Genomic DNA, 19,655 nt, shown 5'->3' on the forward strand with positions numbered 1-19,655 from the left:
AGTTATATTAATGGTTTCTGTTGAAAAAGAAGGAATCGTTGGTTCATGCTTTGTTCCTTGTAAGGGAGGAAAACAAATATGAAGGAATGTTTTACTACTCGTACGGATGAAACTATAATATGAATCAATTTTAAATTTTGCCCGAGTTTTATAAAAGCCATTCCTTTACAAACAAGCACCAAGCACCACCATCTTGTTGCCAAAGAGTGAAGAATCAAAGATTTTACAGGTCGATGCATCCTATCGGAACTTCGAGAGATCCACTTCGAAAGGAGTGAAGAATTCCCTAGTTTATATAAGAAACGGGGAGGAAGCCGGGAGAGACTTCAAGCCTTTTTCGAGTTTGTGAGAGGATGAAAACCTTATTATTAAAGTCCCGACATCGAATTTCCCTAACTTTTTTTTTCCACTTTTCAACAAATTTATTAATGGTTAATTTTATTTTTTTTATTCCGATAAAAAAAACATCCTAAAAATTTAATGATGTGACAAAATTTGGGGTATTTAGTTAACGAGAAAAATCTCTCATCATTCCGTTCTCATCTTTCTTTTAAGATAGGTTTTTCTAGATCCAACAATAAAATTGAAAATTTCTAATAATTGGAACAATAACAATCAGTTATTAGTTTCGATTAATTAAAAATAATAATAATAATCGATAAGAAAAGAAATGTAAGAACAGATGGCCATATCGTGACCGTACACAGGAAGCCGAATAGGGGAAATGGACGGTGGGGAAGCTGTCTCCCAATATTCGATAGAACGTCATAAAAGAAACCAAAAAAAAAAAAAAAAAAAAAGGAAAAAGCGCATGGGTGGTCTTTATGATCCACAGCCACTAGTTTTCCGCCACTTGTCAAAATCCAATGCAACGCCCTTTCTCTATTACCTTCTTCACTCGTTTGCAGCCTCAAAAATAAAAACTCATTTTAATTATTAATTATTAATTATTATTTATGTTTCTTTTTTATTTTTTAATGGAACCAAAATCCAGAAGAAATTATAGTGGCTGAGATTGCTCCGACGCCCCCAAACTGTAATTTCCAGCGCCTAGAGAAACCAAAAAAGAAAAAAAAAAAAAAAAAAAAAAAAAAAAAGAAGAAAAACAAGAAAAAACGACTACTCTCTGCTACTATTGCTTCCTCCTTCGTTCAATTCATGTTCTTGATTGCCGGAAGCCATGAGTTTTCTGGTGAGTTTCTGGTGAGTTTCTGGCGATTTCGCTCTCTTGCATGATCGGAATATCCACTTTTCCTTTCCGAATTACCTCCTGCCATGGTTGTCTTTGAAGGTACTGTTGTTTTTGCCTGGCCTTTTTCTTGATTCTTACTCTCAGTTTGGTTGTCGAGAAATGTTTTAGAAATTGATGGAGATTTGTATAGATTGAATTACTTGATGCTGCTTGAGTTAGTTGTTTTATTGTTTTTGTTTTTTGTTAATTTTAAATTTTCGATTCCTGATGTTTTCTTGCCTGCTAAATGGATAGTGTACTTGACTTTGCCAGATCAGTGTTGTAACGATGCTTTGCTGTGAAGTGGAGGAAGTAGTTTGTTGATTACTCGATAGAATTTTCTCTCTCTTTTCTATGTTCTAAGGTTTTGGCGTCTTCCAGTTCGTTCTGGTGAGGATTCTGAAAAAGGATTTTTCATTTCAAGTTCTTTTTCGGCGAAGTATTTCTATCTTGTTGCTTTAAAGTTTCATTTTCGTGTTTCTTACAATACCAAATTTTTTCATAAAAGTCCACCGATGCAGTTAAATAATTTCGTTCACATGAAAAAGAGACGGATCTCTACCGATTGCTGTCGCTTTTTTTCTTCTTCTATTTTGCAGTTGCGTCAAGGAGCCAGGTGATAAAAGCAACAAAGGCTTCACAATTTAGAATTTTTTATATCCCTAACAATGAAAGGAGGCTTTCATTTTACCCGTTGCTCGTTGGAGAGGATTTGAAGCAGCGGTAGCTGCTCAGATCCGTCCATGGATCCCAATTCCTCTGGAGAAGACTTGGTTTTTAAGGTGATAGTCCATTCCCCCTCCACAGAAAAGAAAAAAAAAAAAAAATGGTTTAAGAAGAAGAAAGACGAAGTGAAGAAAAGGAAAATGAAAACTGTTTATAACTGATTTCGGAACTTGTTTATATATGCATATGATAGACCAGGGTGATAGTCCATTCCCCATCCACAGAAAAGAAAAATAATTTAGTGTAAGAAGTGAAGAAAAATAAAAACGAAAACTGTTTATAACTGAGGTCTGAAGTTGTGTATGTATGCATATGATAGACCAGGAAGCCATATACTATTACAAAGCAACGAGAGCGCTGGACGGAGGAGGAGCACAGTAGATTTCTAGAGGCGCTGAAGCTCTATGGCCGAGCATGGCAGAGAATTGAAGGTTATTTTTTGCTCAAATGCCAGCGTTCCTTTTTTGACTTTTGTTCATTTCTTAGCATATAACATTGGTTAGATGAATTATATACTGTGTAATATATGGTACAAAATTTATTAGCTTCCAGGTAATTGAGCAGAAGTTTCTTTAGTTAACAAATTTATGTCTGTGATTCAAATTCTTAGTTATTATTGAGCTAATTTTATCTGGATACATTGGTGACTACTGTCAAGTTTATACTGTTCCCTGAATAGATACCTGATTCTCCATTCTCCACTGCATGACGTTATATGCAGAACATATTGGGACCAAAACAGCAGTCCAGATACGGAGTCATGCACAAAAGTTCTTTTCAAAGGTCATTGGGTACCCTTCTCTACATAGTCCAATTTTTCAATTTTGCTTCTTCGTGGTTTTTAGTCCGTGATTGGTTCAGTTGTTTTTATAATCTTGCTTGCTCATCAGTAGAACATTTGAGCGTTCTTACAGGTAGTTCCATTGGCACTATCGCCTAGTTGTCTTAATCCTGTATGCTTGTGATGTAGCACTCTTACTCATATACCCAATATTAGATATCTATCTTTGGGCTATTCTTTAAAATAAATGGCGGTAAACCTATCACACCACGGCCCTTCATTCAGTGAGAATGAGAACAATGCCGGTAAACCTATCACACATAAAATGCCAGGGAGTTAATACAATTGGATGATTCACATAGGCCGACCATGACCTAAGTGTAGTGGATAGTTGACACAGTATTCCCCCTTCCAACAGTGCATTCTAAAAGTTATTGTGAACACGTTTTTGCAAAATTTTTATAAAAGTTATTGTGAACATTCCCCTCTTCTAATAAATCCTGCTATCCGTGATACAATTTATTCATTCAGATCAGACTGGTACATAGTTAAGGGTGAAGTTGAAAGCTCTTTATTCCTTCTGTATGGATTCAAAGACCACCCAGACAGTACCTACTCCAATTCAGTCTGTTATCTAAAAGCCTACTGTCTCAATACCCTTCCATCTACCTCGGTGTTAATTATATTGTGCTCACTATGTTACATTCACTTGAATCACCATGAAGGCGGTTCCCTTTGGCATACGGTTATTGTTGGCAAGTAAAGGCCCCATCCCCTTGAGTGGCTCAGCTTGGTAAGGGTTTAAAAGGCACTTTTAGAAACCCATGGAAAGCGATTGCATGTGATCTTCCTCTTCTTTATCAGTTTATTCATATTGATGTCGGGGACCAACGGGATACATATTTTTGGGAGGACAAGTGGTTGGAAAATAGACCCTGTGCTCCTTATGCTCTCATTTATATTATTTATCCTCCATAAACCATTCGGTTGCTTCGATCCTCAGTCAAAGGGATTCATCACTTTCTCATTCCTTGATTTCCGTTGTTTGTTGAACAATGGGGAAACATCAATTGTCTTGGCTCTTCTTTTCGCCCACTTGTCTTTCCACTTAGGCCAAGGAGGAGGGATGGGTGATACCTGCCTTTGGACTCGTAGTCATTTCAAAGGTTTTTCTTGTAGCTCTTTATTCTAATGCTTGCCCAATCCTTCCTTAGTGACTGGTTCTATTTTTTCTCCTCAGTTTGGAAGGTGAAGTTCTACGTGTGACGGTTTTTCATGAAAGAGTAACACCTTGGTTCGGATCTTGACTAGAGGTTCTTTAGTGGTGGGTCCTATTCTTGTATTCCTTGCTGAAGATGTCAAAGAACCTAGATCATATCATTGGAAGTTGTGATCTTTCTCGGGCGGTCTGGCACAACTCTTTTGAGGAGCTTTTTCTTCATTTTCTCTATTGTGATAAAGGGTGATTTTTGTGGTAGACTGGGGTGTGCTATTTCTTGGGAGCTTTGGAGTGAGAGAAACAACAAAATCTTTAGATGGCGTAAGAGTTCTTTGACGATGTTTGGTCCCTCGTTAGATTCTTTGTTTCTCTTTGGGCCTCTATTTCTAGAGTTTTTGGTGACTACTTGTTTGGTCTTATTTCTGAACTTGAGCCTCTTCTTACTGCCTGGCTCCTTTTTGTGAGCTCTCCTTTTTTGTATGCTTGTGTATTCGTTCATCATTTCTCAAAGAAAAACAAGTTTTTTCATCTAAAAACTGTGAGCCCAACTTAGGATTAGTAGGCCTACAGTTTTGAAAGTGTACTAGTCACTTGCAACAAATTGAACTTTTCGTCTCTCCCATTAGCAATGTGAACATATGTTGCGGGGCTCTCTATAAATACCCTTTAGCTCCTCAAGAATGACATCCTCATCTTTGAGTTGTTGGTCCATTTCAGCCATGGGGAAATTTGACATATATGGAAGGATAAGGGGTGGTGACTGACTGCAAAATACTTGGAACTCAAGGATACAATTGTACAACCTATAGAACAGATCCTGTTCAAAGTAAGGTTGTGAACGATTGGAAACTATATCAAATAGGTTAAGTTGATTGTAGAGTTGAATGCTGTATTATAGCTAAACTGAGCCCGTGCCAACCATTTAGACCATTGTTTAGAAGTCACCATCACTTAGCACCAAGGATAAGTCTCTATACCTCGATTGATCACCTCCGTTAGCCTGTCCATCTCTGGCTGGTTTGTTAGGTTGTGTTTTATAGTCCCTTGACATCTAAAGAACTCCGAAAATAATAGTAAAAATAATTATAAAATCTTATCCCTGTCTGAGACAATACTCCAATCCCTATAAAGATGCATGATTTCCTAAAAAAGATGAGCAGTTGTTGAGAACGGGTGCTTGAGAGGAATAAGGGGGCATTTGGAAGGCAATCAAGTACAACCAGAATAGTAAAAAAAAAAAAAAAAAAAAAAAAAAAAAAAAAACCTTTAGACTTGAAAAAATACTTTGGCCAGCACCAGACTAGGTGTTACAACTCTGAAGGTCTTCTCCTAATTTGCAGCGTGTCAGACCTCACAGTAGATTTTGATGACTGTGTACAATAATTTGATGGATATGATATCTAAGCAAATTTATGTTTAAGTATGTATGAAATTTTTTATCTGATACATTATCAATATGATGCATGAATAATTGAACTCTTTCAAGTTTAATAATTTATATGAAATATACATAGTTCAATAAATTTTGCTTTATCATCAATGATACTCTAATTGAAATATAAGTTGACATTAATAGTTTCATCTGTATCACTGCTAATTTTGATTCCTTGGCATGACAACATGTTTTATTTGAATTGCTAAAATGAGGTGAACTGTTATAGAAGTGTATTGTGGTTTTGATAACCTCATCTTTTGTTTTGTAAATAACTTCTAATTGTATTATTTGTAAACCAACTTCAGGAAAAAGCTTTGCACTCTTTAAAGTACAAATCAATCTCCACGGTTACACTCACAAGGTCCCTTACCCTTGAAAGGACTGTCCATAGGAACCACCAGTTTCCTGTTCCTTCTGGAGTCTGAGCTTTTATATGAACAGATCAAATCAGGCCATTGTATCTGTTTATAGGATTCGAACTTGCTAGGCCATGTACAAAATTGCTAGTTCTATCTTTTCGGCAATTGTTACACACTCCACTAGATGGATATTCTTAGAAAATGTTTGCTACGTGTATATTTTGAGAACATATGTTTTATGTTCTCTGAGTTTCTGAGATTTCTTTTGTTAATTTTGTTAATTTATTTTTCCAGTTGGAAAAAGAAGCACTTGTTAAGGGGATTCCTGTAGGACAAGCTCTTGATATAGACATTCCACCACCTCGTCCTAAGAGGAAACCAAGTAATCCTTATCCAAGGAAGTCTCCTATATCAAAGTTGGGAGCAAATGATGGGAAGCTCTCGACTCTGGTGTCTTCTTCACAGAGCAAACAGATCTTAGATCTGGAAAAAGAGCCAATGAATGAGGTGTGTTGCATTCTTCTATCTACTCCCCAATGCGTTAATGTTGATCACCATAGTAATTCGCTTTTGCTACTTATATTATTAGGCTACTAGTGGAGAAGAACAAGCAACTAATGAAAAGGATACTCATGACGATAATTGCTCAGAAGTATTTACCCTATCAGGAGAAGCTAACTCCTTTTCTTTGAAAAACCAAAATTCTGTACCTGTGCAAGTTAAATTCAATGACTCATGTGCTTTCCGGGAGTTTGTGCCCTCAGTTAAAGAGGTAATTGTGCAATATGAAAGAAATGAATCTTATATGTTCTTTTAGCTTATATGGAATCATAATGTCTAACCCTGGGTGCCAAACAGCCACTCCATGAAAAAGGCACGAGAAAACTTTCAGAATTGGTGATTTCAAGTGCTTCACGCGAAAAATTGGTGTCTGCTGAAAAGAAAGAAGCTTTAAGCTGTGCACTGTCTGGGGATGAAATGCAAGCTGCTCATAATTATCCAAGGAATGTGCCTGTGCATGTGGTAGATGGAAGCCTGGGAGCAAATGTTCAGGGGTCTTTAAGAGATGCTTCACTGCAGGAATCCGCTTTCCATCCATCTATGGAGATTCAAGGAGAGCGTAGTATACTTCGGAATCCATCTGGTTCTGTTTCCTTCGAACATCAACATAATGGACCTGGGAGCATTTATCAATCATATCCACCTATTCATCCTACTCCATTTACCTTACTTCACCCTAACCAGGAACATTACAAGTCAGTTCTCCAGATGTCTTCCGCATTTCTGAATCTTATTGTGTCCACCCTTCAACAAAACCCTGCAGCCCATGCAATAGCAAGTCTTACAGCAACCTGTTGGCCCTATGTGAATCCTGAAACTTCTGCAGACGCCCCAGCATGTGATACAGAAGGTTTTAAAACCAAGCAAATGAACCCGACCCCTAGTAAGGAAGCCATTGCTGCAGCAACTGTAGCAGCTGCAACTGCATGGTGGGCGGCCCATGGATTGCCACCTTTATGTTCTCCTTTGCATTCTGCCTTTACGAGCACTGCTATATCAGCTCCTGTAGTACAATCATCAGATGCCTGTCCAAATTCCGAGTCCAAGGACAAAGCAGAAAGTTCCCTACAAAATGCTGCTTTGCAAAATCAGCAGCTGGATGCAGAACAATCAGAGGTTTTGACTGCTCATCAGTCAGGTTCCAAGTCACCTACTCATTCATCATCTGACTCTGGTAATGGAGGTGCAGATGCAAATGCTACGGTGAAACCTGTCCACAATGAGAAGACACCAGCTGAGGTTGAGTTTCATGATTCAAACGAGGAGAAGAGAGGAAAACAAGTAGATCGTTCCTCATGTGGTTCCAATACACCATCTGGAAGTGATCGAGAGATAGATGCAACAGAAAAGAACGATGAAAAAGAGGAGGACAAAGAGCTTGAGACGAACCATCCAGCTCCCGAGTCCAGTATTCGTCGTAGTAGAAGCATCGGTAACACTAGTGAGTCTTGGAAGGAGGTTTCTGATGAGGTAAAAAGGGTATGTTATGTTATCCAATGCATTTTCTCACATTCTTCTTCGCATAATGCTTACATTTTTCTCGAAATTTCTATCGTACAGGGGCGTCTGGCCTTTCAAGCACTCTTCACTAGGGATGTATTGCCTCAAAGTTTTTCACCTCCATATGATGTAGAAAGTGAGAATAAGGAGAATGAGAACGTTGAGAAAGTTAGTCAGAGTGTAGATAAAGATAATAGTGGCGCATCAGTTTTGGACCTTAACAGCAACACTTGTGGTACTTCTACATCAGCAATAGGTGTCAATAACGGAGAGGGGGAATTTCTCTCAATTGGACTTGGAAATGGAACCCCCAAGGTTTGTCGAACAGGATTTAAGCCTTACAAAAGATGTTCAGTGGAGGCAAAGGAAAAGAGAATGACAGCAACATCCAGCAACCACAGCGAGGAGGGAGGCCAAAAAAGACTACGTTTGGACCAGAAAGCCTCAAATTGCTGCATGTATTTCTAACCCTCCTCCTCCTCCTCCTCCTCAATCTATCTTTTTCCTACTTCAATTCTTCGCGTGTACTGTAAAATGGCTACCTTATGTGATTGGTACGTTCGAACTTATACAACTGAACTCAAGATTATCTAAATTAGCCTCTTTTCTTTTGTAAGAAGAATTGTTTGGTACACCCCAGTGGCCATTATCTTGTTACCACTTCAAAGACACGTTAGTTTCTTCATGAAGATGGTATAAATTTGGCATGTTCTCTTCTGTATTGATCTCGGGTGAATCTCCCCGAGCGTTTATCTCTCGGGATTTGATGGAGGTAATCTTGATCTCCAGTTCTCCATTTTGCATTTTAGGTGTTGACTGTTGACCTTGAACATCCACTGCTCGTCTATATCTGTTGACTGTTGAGCTACGATAACAGGTCCCGACCATCTCGTTCGGAGTTTAACTAGGAACATACATAGCAAGTAGATTAAGGGTTCATTTTAATAGAAGTTTAATGTTTGAGAACCACTTAGTTGAGATCAATTTTTTAGCAAAAAAAAAAAGTTCTTTTAACTATTTAATTTATTTGGAATAATTTTTAAATTTTCACAATATAAGAAATGACTATAATAACCTCATTGTTTGCACAAACCATCTTAACCCGTTTGCATACATTATACTTGTAACAGTAGTAGATAATGTCCTCTTTAGCCTTTTCGTTTCGAGTTTCCCCTCAAGATTTTAAAACACGTTTGCTAGGGAGAAATTTCTACACTCTTATCAAGAATGTTTTGTTCTCCTCCACAACCGATGTGAGATCTCACAATACTTATAGATATCGAACGATGTCTCAAACAGTGGAACATAATGAACATTCGAGAATTAGCAGCAGAAAGTAAACATATATATACAAAGTAGAATTCATATTTACAATCCTCAACAGAAAAAAATGGATCAACTTATTCACAAGACTCCTCCCAATAAAAGCTACAAAGTCCTAATTTCTACTACTTAAGTAACTTTTTCATCAAGTTTTTTCTGTATTAATATATGTTCTCATGTTTGAGCGTCTAACCTCCTAAATAACGGGGACACAGAGAACCCCAAAATATATCAAAGGAAAAAGAAAATATATTGACATAATTACCGAAGCTGATGAGCGTCGGCCAACAGTTCCAAACCCAGCAGGAGCGGAGTCGAGAAGTAAATATGTAGAGCTGTACAGTCTGCACAGTTAAGATCTTCCCTTTCGTTTACTTGTCGAGGGAGCGTTTTGTGATTATGGTTGTGATGTTAACAAGTTAGTACGAGTCTGCAAGTAATGAATATAATGTTGAATTCGTCGCTTATTGTCCGAAGTTAGCGAAAATGGAGGTTTAATCTCAAGGGATTCAGCTTCTCCCAAAATGAATGAAAACAGAAGAATGGCTCTGGAGTATGAAGCTACTGCTTTGTCCTTGTTTTCCATGTATTCATCTACCTGGAAAAGGCACACTTCAGAATGTTAAACAGGAAGAGCTTTTAAGGAGAAGACAAGTAATGAGTTCAAGTTATTAATGTTCATCCACCAACTATTTCGATTCTTACCATTAATACTATTAATTCAATGATAATATGACATGTTTGTTAGATAAATATAGGCTGGTTTTGCACATGATAGAAGAAAGTGCGAGACTTAACATACCATGAATTAGTTGAACGGTGTCAACGTAACAGCTCAACCCCACCACTAGCAAATATTGTCCCTATGAGCTTTTCCTTTTAGACTTCCTCTCAAGGTTTTAAAACGTGTCTGCTAGGGAGAGGTTTCTGCAACCTTATAAAAAATGTTTCATTCCCCTCTCCAACTAATGTGGGATCTCACAATGAGCCCAAAGGGGACAATATCTGCTAGTGGTGGGCTTGGGTTATTACAAATGGTATCAGAGCATTGTGAGATTCCACATCGATTGGAGAGGGGAACAAAACATTCTTTATAAGGGTGTGAAAACCTCTCCCTAGCAAACGCGTTTTAAAACCGTGAGGCTGACAATGGTATGTAATGGACCAAAGCGGACAATATCTATTAGAAGTGAAATCCAATGACCGTAGAATTCTATTAAAACTTCATAAACTTAATCTAAACCTTTTAAGGTTTAAGAGATCCTAAACAATAGTAACTGGTAAGCATAATGGTAGTTTAGTGGTTCCTATAATTCGAAGTCTTGAATCAATAAGGTTTATGAACTAAATAGACGAAGCCCGAAATTTATAAACGATAATGGTAACGTATGATAGTACAAGTGAAGGTTGCTTACAGCTCCACTTTTCCCAAGGGCAATGGCTTTTTGGAATATGATCTCTATAGCATCAGGCATCTTAGTGGCACCTGCAAATAATAATTTCATAATCAAATTGTAAGCTGCAAACTTCACAATCAAAATGGGAACAGCTAGAACAGAAACAGAGCACAAGGCATTTCGAACCGAACCATCGGTCTCTTGGATACTTTGCGATAACTTCTCGGCCTGATCCACGGCAGCAATGAACCCTAGCTCTGCCCACTTAGAAACCAAGGACGGCCTATTAAAATCGACACTTTCTTCTTTATTTGCAGCAGAGTCGGGATCTTTCTGAAGAGGGGTAGAATCAGTTCTCGAACTACTTTTTGAAGATTCGGTTTCAGCTGAAGAACTCAGCCAGGTTTCACTAATTTCGACCGCTTTCTGCCATAATGCTAAAGCAACCAGTTCAACTGAAAATGATTCTAAGAACGCTCCTGCATTATACTGCATAAGCAAATATCAGGGCTCCAAATTCATCCTCAAAAAATTTGTTGAAATGTTCATGAACCCATGAATTTCAAAATGAGAACATGGAAATTGGAAGAACAGGAAGGCGAATCCAAACTCACCTTTTCTTGTGATAAATCTGAAAGAACCTGGACATATTGTTGAAACAACTGGAGCCTGGTAGAGGGATGCAATATTGGTAGCCCTTGTACTTCTCTTAACATAGATGCTGCACATGGCATTGAGGATCGACCTCGACTACATGACGTTTCTCCGGTATCTCTTGTACTACCAATAAGCTCCTTCTGGGTTTTGGCTGTCATATCCCGATCGATACTGAGAGTATGAGAAACTCTTGATGAACCTTGTAATGAAGTTTCGAGGTGATAAGAAGAAGCCTCCAATGAAGTACAATGAGCATTCACGATTACATAATCTTTCTCGATCGACTCCATTGAATCAGAAACTGAGGGGGGAAATGCCAAACAGAATGTAAATACATGGAAACAACCAAGTTCAAAGAGCAGATCAAGATCAGTATAAAACAAACCTTGAATCTGATTCATGGATTGTTGAATAGAATCAAGAGATTTTCTTAGCTCCTCTACTCCAAGATTGAGCATTGGCTTCTGTACACTCTCCATTCCCGAACTGTAAATGTTCTTCGCTCCAGATATTCTATTACATATGGACGAACTAGCGATTTCTGAATCTCTGTTCGATGACTCAATAGGTCGTTCTAGCTGTGAATTATCTGTTGCCGATTCGGAGCTGGCTGATACAATTGGCTGAACTTCAGATGCTTCCTCAACAGCTTTATTTGATCTACAGTATAACATAAATAAGTTTTGCAACTTCTGCTGCCTTGTGTAACAAGTATCAATCCACAACATGAACATGAGATCCATATAAATAATCTCTAAGGGGCTGAAAATAATACCTTGGCTCCTCGAAGAATTTGTGGTCGAAGAACTCCTTGAACGTAAGCCGTTCAACTGCAATTGAAAAACTTACATTTTAGTTCAGTTTCTATTCAATCTTTATGAGATTCAAGTATAAATACTTATAATTGTATTTACTAGTATAAAATCTCGAAAATGTTGGAAAGTTCTAAGGGAAAAATATAAATCAACCACCTTCAATTAATTATCCCAGCACCCTTGCACACTTACAAACTGCATCACAGCAACAAATACCTGGATTTTGACGTAAAAGGCCTCTGCAAAGATTCAAAGCGTCGGGATGTAGCTCTTCCAAAGCACCTTTAGGAAATCTTGGCTCAGTGGATTCCAAAATATTCTGGAAGAGCTGTATCGTGCAAGGGGAGCCGGGCAATAAAACAACGTTTAGAAGCAATCATACAGCAAGCTTCATGGATGATATCTTTAACTTGATTGTGTGTGGTAATCACTAAAGTAGAACAGTGTGCTAACAGTGTGCTACTTCTTACCCACCTGAAATGGACTATTGCCACTAAATGGAGGCTTCCCTGTCAATAGCTGAAACAAAATTGCTCCAACACTCCACAAATCGGCCTGCACATACACACAAGAATAGAATCAGAATCGAAGGATTTAATCGGAAAGACATAAGGACAGGTAGCAGTTTGTTTATGCTTTATCACCTTGGCATCGTATCTTTGGTTCTGAATAATTTCCGGAGCCATATACAAAGGTGAACCACAGAGCGTGTCGGCCAACGACTGATTTGATAAGGACCTGCGAAGAAAACGAGTTAGTACACTTCACTCGTTTATCTGTTTACTTGATTATAATGTAAAATAAAAAAGAAGCAGCTAGCGTGTTGATTAAAGAAAAATCTTCAAAACAATTTCTAGAAAGGTGAACTTGATTTCAGGAGGAATAGATGTAGGGTATGAATTTTCAACACTTAGTCACTTTCAACTACACCTTCGAGGGTCCCAACTTCTTTGTTCGGAATCACGAACCTCCACAATGGTATGATATTGTCCACTTTGAGCATAAGCTCTCATACCAATGTAGTCAAGCTCCCTTCTGCCTTTGCACTCGAGGGCCAATCTCCGTTTAACCCTAGGAAACCTTTGCACACCTCTGTTACCTTCTACCATTGAGCTAATAGCCCTGTTATGTGGGCCTCTCGCTGGGCCCGCTATGCCAAAATCAAGAGAAACCCCATCCCTCTCTTTCCTTTTTTCACCCCATGTCGCCACACGTTATTAACTACGAGGCATCCCAGGGTGGATGATGCTATTTCACAAATTAAAGAGAAAATATAAAAAGAGACCTCTACATCACTCTTAAATGCTCTAATAATAGGCTTTATTCTTCATACAATCCTGAAACCAAATCATGTACGAAAACGTTCTAAAGCATCTTAGATTAACAATGCATGTAGCAAAAGTAGGTGTCTAAATGCTAACATTAGAAAACCCACCTGGCAAATCCAAAATCTCCAATCTTCAAAAGCGGAGTCCCATTATTAGATGTCAACAGCAAGTTCTTCAAATTTAGCCAAGAAAGTGCCAAAACATTTCAAGTCAGAATCATAATATAGAGACAAATTCAACAGATAAACCATTCATATTACAAAAATAATCATCTAGAAGCTTAAGAACAAGGGATTCCTCCAAAACTAGTATAAATTGCATTGGCTTACAGTAAGTTTCTACATCAAATCCCTAAGAAGCTATATATTGAGTTGAAAGCAGCATACCTGAGGCTTTAAATCTCTATGAATGAGTTGTTTCTCTTGAAGAACTTTCAAGCCAGTGGCTGCACATAATATCCACACACTCATGAACTTTGTATATAATCCTAAACCAAAAAACACCAATTGAAGGCAGAGTAATAACATACCCAATTGCCTCATCAAGCCTCGAGCAACTACTTCAGATACTTTTCCATGGCGATTAATATAACCCCCAAGGTCACCACCATCACAGTATTCCAAAACAAGAAAAATCCTATCATCAGTCTGTAAATCAATAAGAACAACGCCATTACAATCAGAAGGAGCTTCACTTCAAAACATTGTGCCCTTAAAATCACAATTGTAAACAAAAAGAAACAAAAAAAAAAGGGAGTTATGAAAAATCCACCTGAATCGCTTCGAAGAGACGAGTGATATTGGGATGATTTATAGTGCTTAAAATAGAAATCTCTTTGAGCAAAGAATCACTGACTTTGGGATTAAGATGTGTTTTGTCAATCTCCTTCACGGCAACCACCGTCCCCAAGTGCCTATGCCTCGACTTCCACACGACGGCGAACGAACCCGACCCGATTCTCGGCCCCAATATGTAGTCGCCGATGGAGCGGCCCTGATTGGAGCCGATATCATCAAAATCCATAGCGGATTGAATGAACAAACAACAAAAACAACCAGTTGACTAAAGAAAGACAACTGGTTTTCGATATGAATCAGGGAAGAGGAGGAGGCGCTTGGGGAAATTCATGGGCGGGACTTCAAATAGCGAGAGAATGAGTGGATTTTTCTGAGTAAATGAGTAAGAAACAGATTGAAAATAAGAATCAGAAGAAGAAAAAACTCGTTTCTGAAAAGGATTTTATGGATTTTTCTTCGACTTTTCTGTGAAATCCACAACGCCTTAGAGACCCATTTATTGGATTCAGACGAACGAGAAGAATTTCAGAGTATCTTTCAACCTCAGTTCATCCATATCGTGGAAAATTAATTAAACTGTTCTTAAAATTTGGGAAGCTTTCAAAATTCTCTCTCTCTCTCTTAATCCTTTTTGTCAATTCACTTTTTTAAAGAAAAAAAAAAAAAGTAAATAAATATTAAAACTTTAAATTACTTCGTCTTTGTATTAAGTTTTCAATATTTTAAGATTACGTTATCTTTTTCTTTTTTAAAAAAATATAATTTTAAAATTATTTTAATAATAATGTCAATAAAAATTAAAATATTATTAAAAAAACATGTTAGAAAATTAAAATACATATATAATTTTTAAATATACCGATTTTTAAATATTTTCTAAAATTATTATTTTTATTTTTTTTTAGTTTTTATAATTTAAAAAATCATAAACGGGATATTAGAGGATCGCTACTACAAATGTACGAGACATTGATTTTAAAAAATAAGTGGAAGCTCAAAAGAGAGAATTTAAACACAATAAACCGATAAAAAAACTTTGTGATGTTGGATGATGGAAGTCCCACATCGACTAATTTAGGGAATGATCATGGGTTTATAAGTGAGGAATGCTAACTCCATTGGTTTGAGGCCTTTTGGGAAGCCCAAAGCAAAGCCATGAGAGCTTATGCTCAAAGTGGACAATATCATACCATTGTGGAGAGTCGTGTTCGTCTAACTTGGTATCAGAGCCATGCCCTAAACTTAGTCGTGCCAATAAATTGGTAAATCCTCAAATCCTCAAATATCGAACAAAGAACTCCTAAAGAAAAGGAGTCAAGCCCCTCCTCGAAGGCAGTCAAAAATGACTAAGACTCCAAAGGAGTCGAGCCTCGATTAAGGGGAGGCGCACTTTGTTCGAGGGGAGGTGTTGGATGATGGAAGTCCCACATCGACTAATTTAGGGAATGATCATGGGTTTATAAGTGAGGAATGCTAACTCCATTGGTATGAGGCCTTTTGGGGAAGCCCAAAGCAAAGCCATGAGAGCTTATGCTCAAAGTGGACAATATCATACCATTGTGGAGAGTCGTGTTCGTCTAACTTGTGATACTTAAAAATTTTAAAAATATTTATAAAAAATTATTTTTTTACTGCTCGAGGAAAATATGATTAAATTATATGACCTAAGTCACGAGATCCTTTTAGTAGTTTCATTTTTACCCTAAACATGTATTGTTCCCTTAGAAGTTGAAATATAATGTTCATGCGTGGACTTAAGTATACATTGGTAGTGAGCTTGAGAACCGAGCATCCGAATGTCAACAAATATGTGGATTTGGGTATAACTTGGTGGTGAGTTCGAGAACCGAGCATCCGAACGTCAACTAATATGTGGACTTGGGTATACCTTGGTGGTGAGCTCGAGAACGGAGCATTTGAACATTAACAAACACGTAGATTTGGGTATACTTTGGTGGTGAGCTCGAGAACTGAGCATCCAAACGTCAACAAACATATAGTGGGTATACTTAAGGTGGTGAGCTCAAAAACCAAGCATTTGAACGTCAACAAACATGTGGACTTGGGTATAACTTGGTGGTGAGCTCAAGAACCGAGCATCGGAACGTCGACAAATATGTGGACTTGAGTATACCTTGGTGGTGAGCTTGAGAACCGAACATCTAAACATTAACAAACACGTAGATTTGGGTATACCTTGGTGGTGAGCTCGAGAACCGAGCATCAGAACGTCGACAAATATGTGGACTTGAGTATACCTTGGTGGTGAGCTTGAGAACCGAACATCTGAACATTAACAAACACGTAGATTTGGGGATACCTTGGTGGTGAGCTCGAGAATCGAGCATATGAACGTCAACAAACACGTGGAGTTGGGTATACTTTGGTTGTGAGCTCGAGAATCAAGCATCCGAACGTCAACAAACACGTGGACTTGGGTATACTTTGATGGTGAGCTCAAGAACTGAGCATCTGAACATTACACAAACACGTAGATTTGGGTATACTTTGGTGGTGAGCTCGAGAACCAAGCATCCGAACATTAATAAACACGTAGATATGGGTATACCTTGGTGGTGAACTCGAGAACCGAGCATACGAACGTCAACAAACACGCGGATTTGGGTATACTTTGGTGGTGAGCTCGAGAACCGAGCACCCGAACATCAACAAACAAGTGATGAATGAACAAGAACATGCATAGGAAAGAAAAAGAAGGTATTTTCATGGCAGAAACATGTTTTAGACACAACTTCTGCATAGAATTGAACGTATTCATGGAGCAAGGATTGAGTCAGGGGACATTGATATCATTTGAAGAAGGCTTGAATTTGAGAAAGTTTCCTCTATTGCAGGCCCCCTTGTGATGCCTCCTCCTCCTCCTCCGTCGACGACGTTTTCCTTCATTACGTGCACCAACTCCTTCGAAACGTCGCTCATCCGCAGCTTCCCGTCTCGACCGAACAGCAAGCACCGTGTCGCAAGGTCTGCAACTATCTCTATTTGCTCTCTGCTATGGGGAGGCTGCTCATGATAGTACAGAACCGGATCCACAACTTCTTCTAGCTTCCCAATTCTTATCTTTTGCAATGCTACCATTGGGAGGTCTGAGTTCTTCAACCCTGTCACCATTTCAAGAAGCACAACTCCAAAGTCATAAACATCATTGTTATGGAAACACGATGCTTCAACCGGGTGAGATTTGTCGTCGGTTGCAGCGTTTAGCAGCTCGAATCCTAATACTTTGGCCGAGAAATCCGCGTCGAGATAGATATGACATGATTCGAGATGGTCGTGGAAAATCGGTGGAGACACCTCACATTGCAGGAAAGCTAGAACACTAGCTGTCTCAGCAGCTATCTTCAATCTCCTATACCAATCCAGCGTCGGTTCGGTTCCTTTCGGGTGATGCAAATGTTTCTCTAACGTCCCGTTGATGGGATGTTCGTAAACAACCAACGGAGCGCAGCCAGGATCGATGCAGCAGCCGAGTATATGGGCGACATTCTTGTGTGCAAGTACATACAGAATCTCAATTTGGGACAGAACACTCATAAGATTGCCTTCATTCTCGCAGTGTAGCTGGTGAACTGCTACTCTCACTCCGTCTCTGAGCTCCCCGGCATAGATCGCTCCGTTGCCGCTCCGAACAAGCTTGGCATTGTCCCCGAATCCCCTGGTGGCTTCTTGTAGCTCGTGGTAAGTGAATAAATGAGTCCTACAAGCTTTTTGCAGCAATGCATCGCTGTGAAACTGGCTGTGGGCATAGTTAAGCGTGGTTTGCTTGACGGGTCGTCTTAATATGCAGAAAAGTCCGATAAGAGAAGCTATAATGAACAGAGGAGCAAGAACACCTGCACGTTAACCATATAAAAACATCATTTCTTAAGGAATCATTGTTCTTTCCCTGTAATAGACCAGTAATGAAATACCTGTAAAGATTATAAGCTCCTTTTCACTACGCCCTTTGCTGTGGCAGCTACTTCCATACTCCTCGCGCCCGTTCTTAACGCAGGCTAGCAAAAAGAAAGAACGAGTATGAGTGAAGCCCACGTTGGCTAATTTAGGGAATGATCATGAGTTTATGAGCAACGAATACATCTACGAAAGCACAAAGGAAAGCTATGAAAGCTTAAGCTCGAAGTGGACAATATCACTATGGAGAGTCGTGATTCCTAACATGGTATCATAGTTATGTCTTTAACTTAGCTATGTTAATAGAGTCCTCAATTGTCGAACAAAAAAGATCATGAGTCTCGAAGGTTTAGTCAAAAGTGACTCGAGTGTTGAACAAAGAGTGTAATTTATTCGAGGACTTCAGAGATAGAGTTGAGCCTTGATTATGGAGAGGCTGTTTGAGGGCTCCACCGACCTCAAAGGAGGCTCTATTTTGTTCGAGATGAGGATTGTTGGGAGAACAAAGGGTGTATTTTGTTCGAGGATACTCTAGAGAAGGAGTCGAATCGAGCCTCGATTAAGAGGAGGCTGTGTGAGGGCTCCACAGACCTCAAGGGGAGGATTGTTGAAGATGGTCGGAAGGGAGTCCCGCGTTGACTAATTTAGAGAATGATCCTTGATTTGCCCAAATAAAAGCCAAGAGATCTTATGTTTAAAGTGGACTATATCAGTAGTGATTCCTAACAAAAACAAGAACACGTTGAAAAGAGAGAGCAGCTACATTTCAAGCACCCAAATCCACGAGCGAAGCCATCGCCGACGAACCCATCGGAACACGAACATCTAACCCCGTCAGGAACGGCGGTGGCATTAACAACAAACCCATTCTTATCACAAATCCCATCGGAGAAATTCCTAGGAAGGCCCCATTCGAATTTAACCCCTCGCTTGCCGGCACTGGACCCCTTCTCCACAACCCAGCTCGAGAATCCCCTGCACCCGAGCTTAGAGAAGACGGAAAAGTCACCGCCATTTCGCCACACGGAGCTGTCGGTAAGTGGGTAGCAGCAGGCCGGCGAGTAACGGGCGGTTCCATCGCAGCCGGGCATGATGAGCTTCTCGCAGGTGGCCTTACAGAGGGAGGAATCGTTACAGTCATAAAGGGCAAGAACGTTGTCATTGGCGATGGCGAAGAAGGGGTTGGCTGAAAGTGGGTTAAATGCGTTGAAGTCGTTGTACTGGCGGCAGGGAGATGGGCCGGGAAAGTCGACCAGAACGGCGCCGGAGAGGAATTCGAGGATGCGGAAGGTTTGGCCGGTGAGGTTGAGGAAAAGGGTTGTGGAGTTGAGGCAGTAGAGATGGAAAGGTTGTGGAATTGGGATTGGGCGTAGTGGGTGTTCGCATGAAGAAGTGTTGAGGTGGAAGGGGAAGGGGATTTGAAGGTTGCCGCAGACGGCGCTGCAGGCGGAGGAGGAAACCGCCGCCGGACGGGGGAGGAGAAAGAGAATGATCAGAATAAGAAACAGAAATGGCGGTGGCAGTGGCGGTGGCGGTGGCGGTGGCGGTGGCGGCATGGTTAAAGATGGAAGAGGGAGAAGAGGGGAGAAATTTGTAGCAGAAATGGCAGAG

The 19,655-nt window shown here is 39.5% G+C and overlaps 3 protein-coding genes across 6 annotated transcripts; 1 reads left to right on the forward strand and 2 right to left on the reverse strand.

The window, feature by feature from the left end:
- The first annotated feature begins 1,061 nt into the window (after positions 1 to 1,061).
- LOC111778265 (protein LATE ELONGATED HYPOCOTYL) lies at positions 1,062 to 8,529 on the forward strand. 2 transcript variants are annotated; one of them, XM_087119083.1, is made up of 8 exons: positions 1,063 to 1,291; positions 1,505 to 2,013; positions 2,277 to 2,388; positions 2,679 to 2,740; positions 6,046 to 6,258; positions 6,341 to 6,523; positions 6,610 to 7,791; positions 7,873 to 8,529. In XM_087119083.1, exons 2-8 carry the CDS (start codon positions 1,975 to 1,977, stop codon positions 8,278 to 8,280), a joined length of 2,199 nt encoding a protein of 732 aa, XP_086975209.1. In that variant the 5' UTR covers positions 1,063 to 1,291; positions 1,505 to 1,974; the 3' UTR covers positions 8,281 to 8,529. The 2 variants fall into 2 exon arrangements, with proteins under 2 accessions (XP_023513752.2, XP_086975209.1); XM_023657984.2 differs by lacking the exon at positions 2,679 to 2,740 and having other exon boundaries at positions 1,062 to 1,291.
- Positions 8,530 to 9,135: 606 nt separating this feature from the next.
- LOC111779100 (Protein kinase superfamily protein) lies at positions 9,136 to 14,719 on the reverse strand. 3 transcript variants are annotated; one of them, XM_023659169.2, is made up of 13 exons: positions 14,104 to 14,717; positions 13,862 to 13,979; positions 13,719 to 13,777; positions 13,440 to 13,504; positions 12,649 to 12,742; positions 12,479 to 12,559; positions 12,221 to 12,332; positions 11,965 to 12,019; positions 11,575 to 11,849; positions 11,147 to 11,490; positions 10,724 to 11,021; positions 10,551 to 10,621; positions 9,136 to 9,733 (listed from the first exon to the last, which is right to left on the reverse strand). In XM_023659169.2, the coding sequence occupies exons 1-13, from the start codon at positions 14,353 to 14,355 to the stop codon at positions 9,533 to 9,535; spliced, it is 2,025 nt and encodes a 674-aa protein (XP_023514937.2). In that variant the 5' UTR covers positions 14,356 to 14,717; the 3' UTR covers positions 9,136 to 9,532. The 3 variants fall into 3 exon arrangements, with proteins under 3 accessions (XP_023514937.2, XP_023514936.2, XP_086975393.1); XM_023659168.2 differs by having other exon boundaries at positions 13,719 to 13,979; positions 14,104 to 14,719; XM_087119267.1 differs by lacking the exons at positions 13,440 to 13,504; positions 13,719 to 13,777; positions 13,862 to 13,979; positions 14,104 to 14,717 and adding an exon at positions 12,935 to 13,400.
- Positions 14,720 to 16,433: 1,714 nt separating this feature from the next.
- On the reverse strand, positions 16,434 to 19,655 carry LOC111778834 (Protein kinase superfamily protein). Its single transcript, XM_023658814.2, has 3 exons — positions 18,808 to 19,655; positions 18,062 to 18,145; positions 16,434 to 17,983 (listed from the first exon to the last, which is right to left on the reverse strand). Exons 1-3 carry the CDS (start codon positions 19,598 to 19,600, stop codon positions 16,905 to 16,907), a joined length of 1,956 nt encoding a protein of 651 aa, XP_023514582.2. The 5' UTR covers positions 19,601 to 19,655; the 3' UTR covers positions 16,434 to 16,904.

Source organism: Cucurbita pepo, chromosome 17 (genome assembly GCF_057944985.1).
Source record: "Cucurbita pepo subsp. pepo isolate OVF chromosome 17, ASM5794498v1, whole genome shotgun sequence".
Lineage (NCBI taxonomy): Eukaryota > Viridiplantae > Streptophyta > Magnoliopsida > Cucurbitales > Cucurbitaceae > Cucurbita > Cucurbita pepo.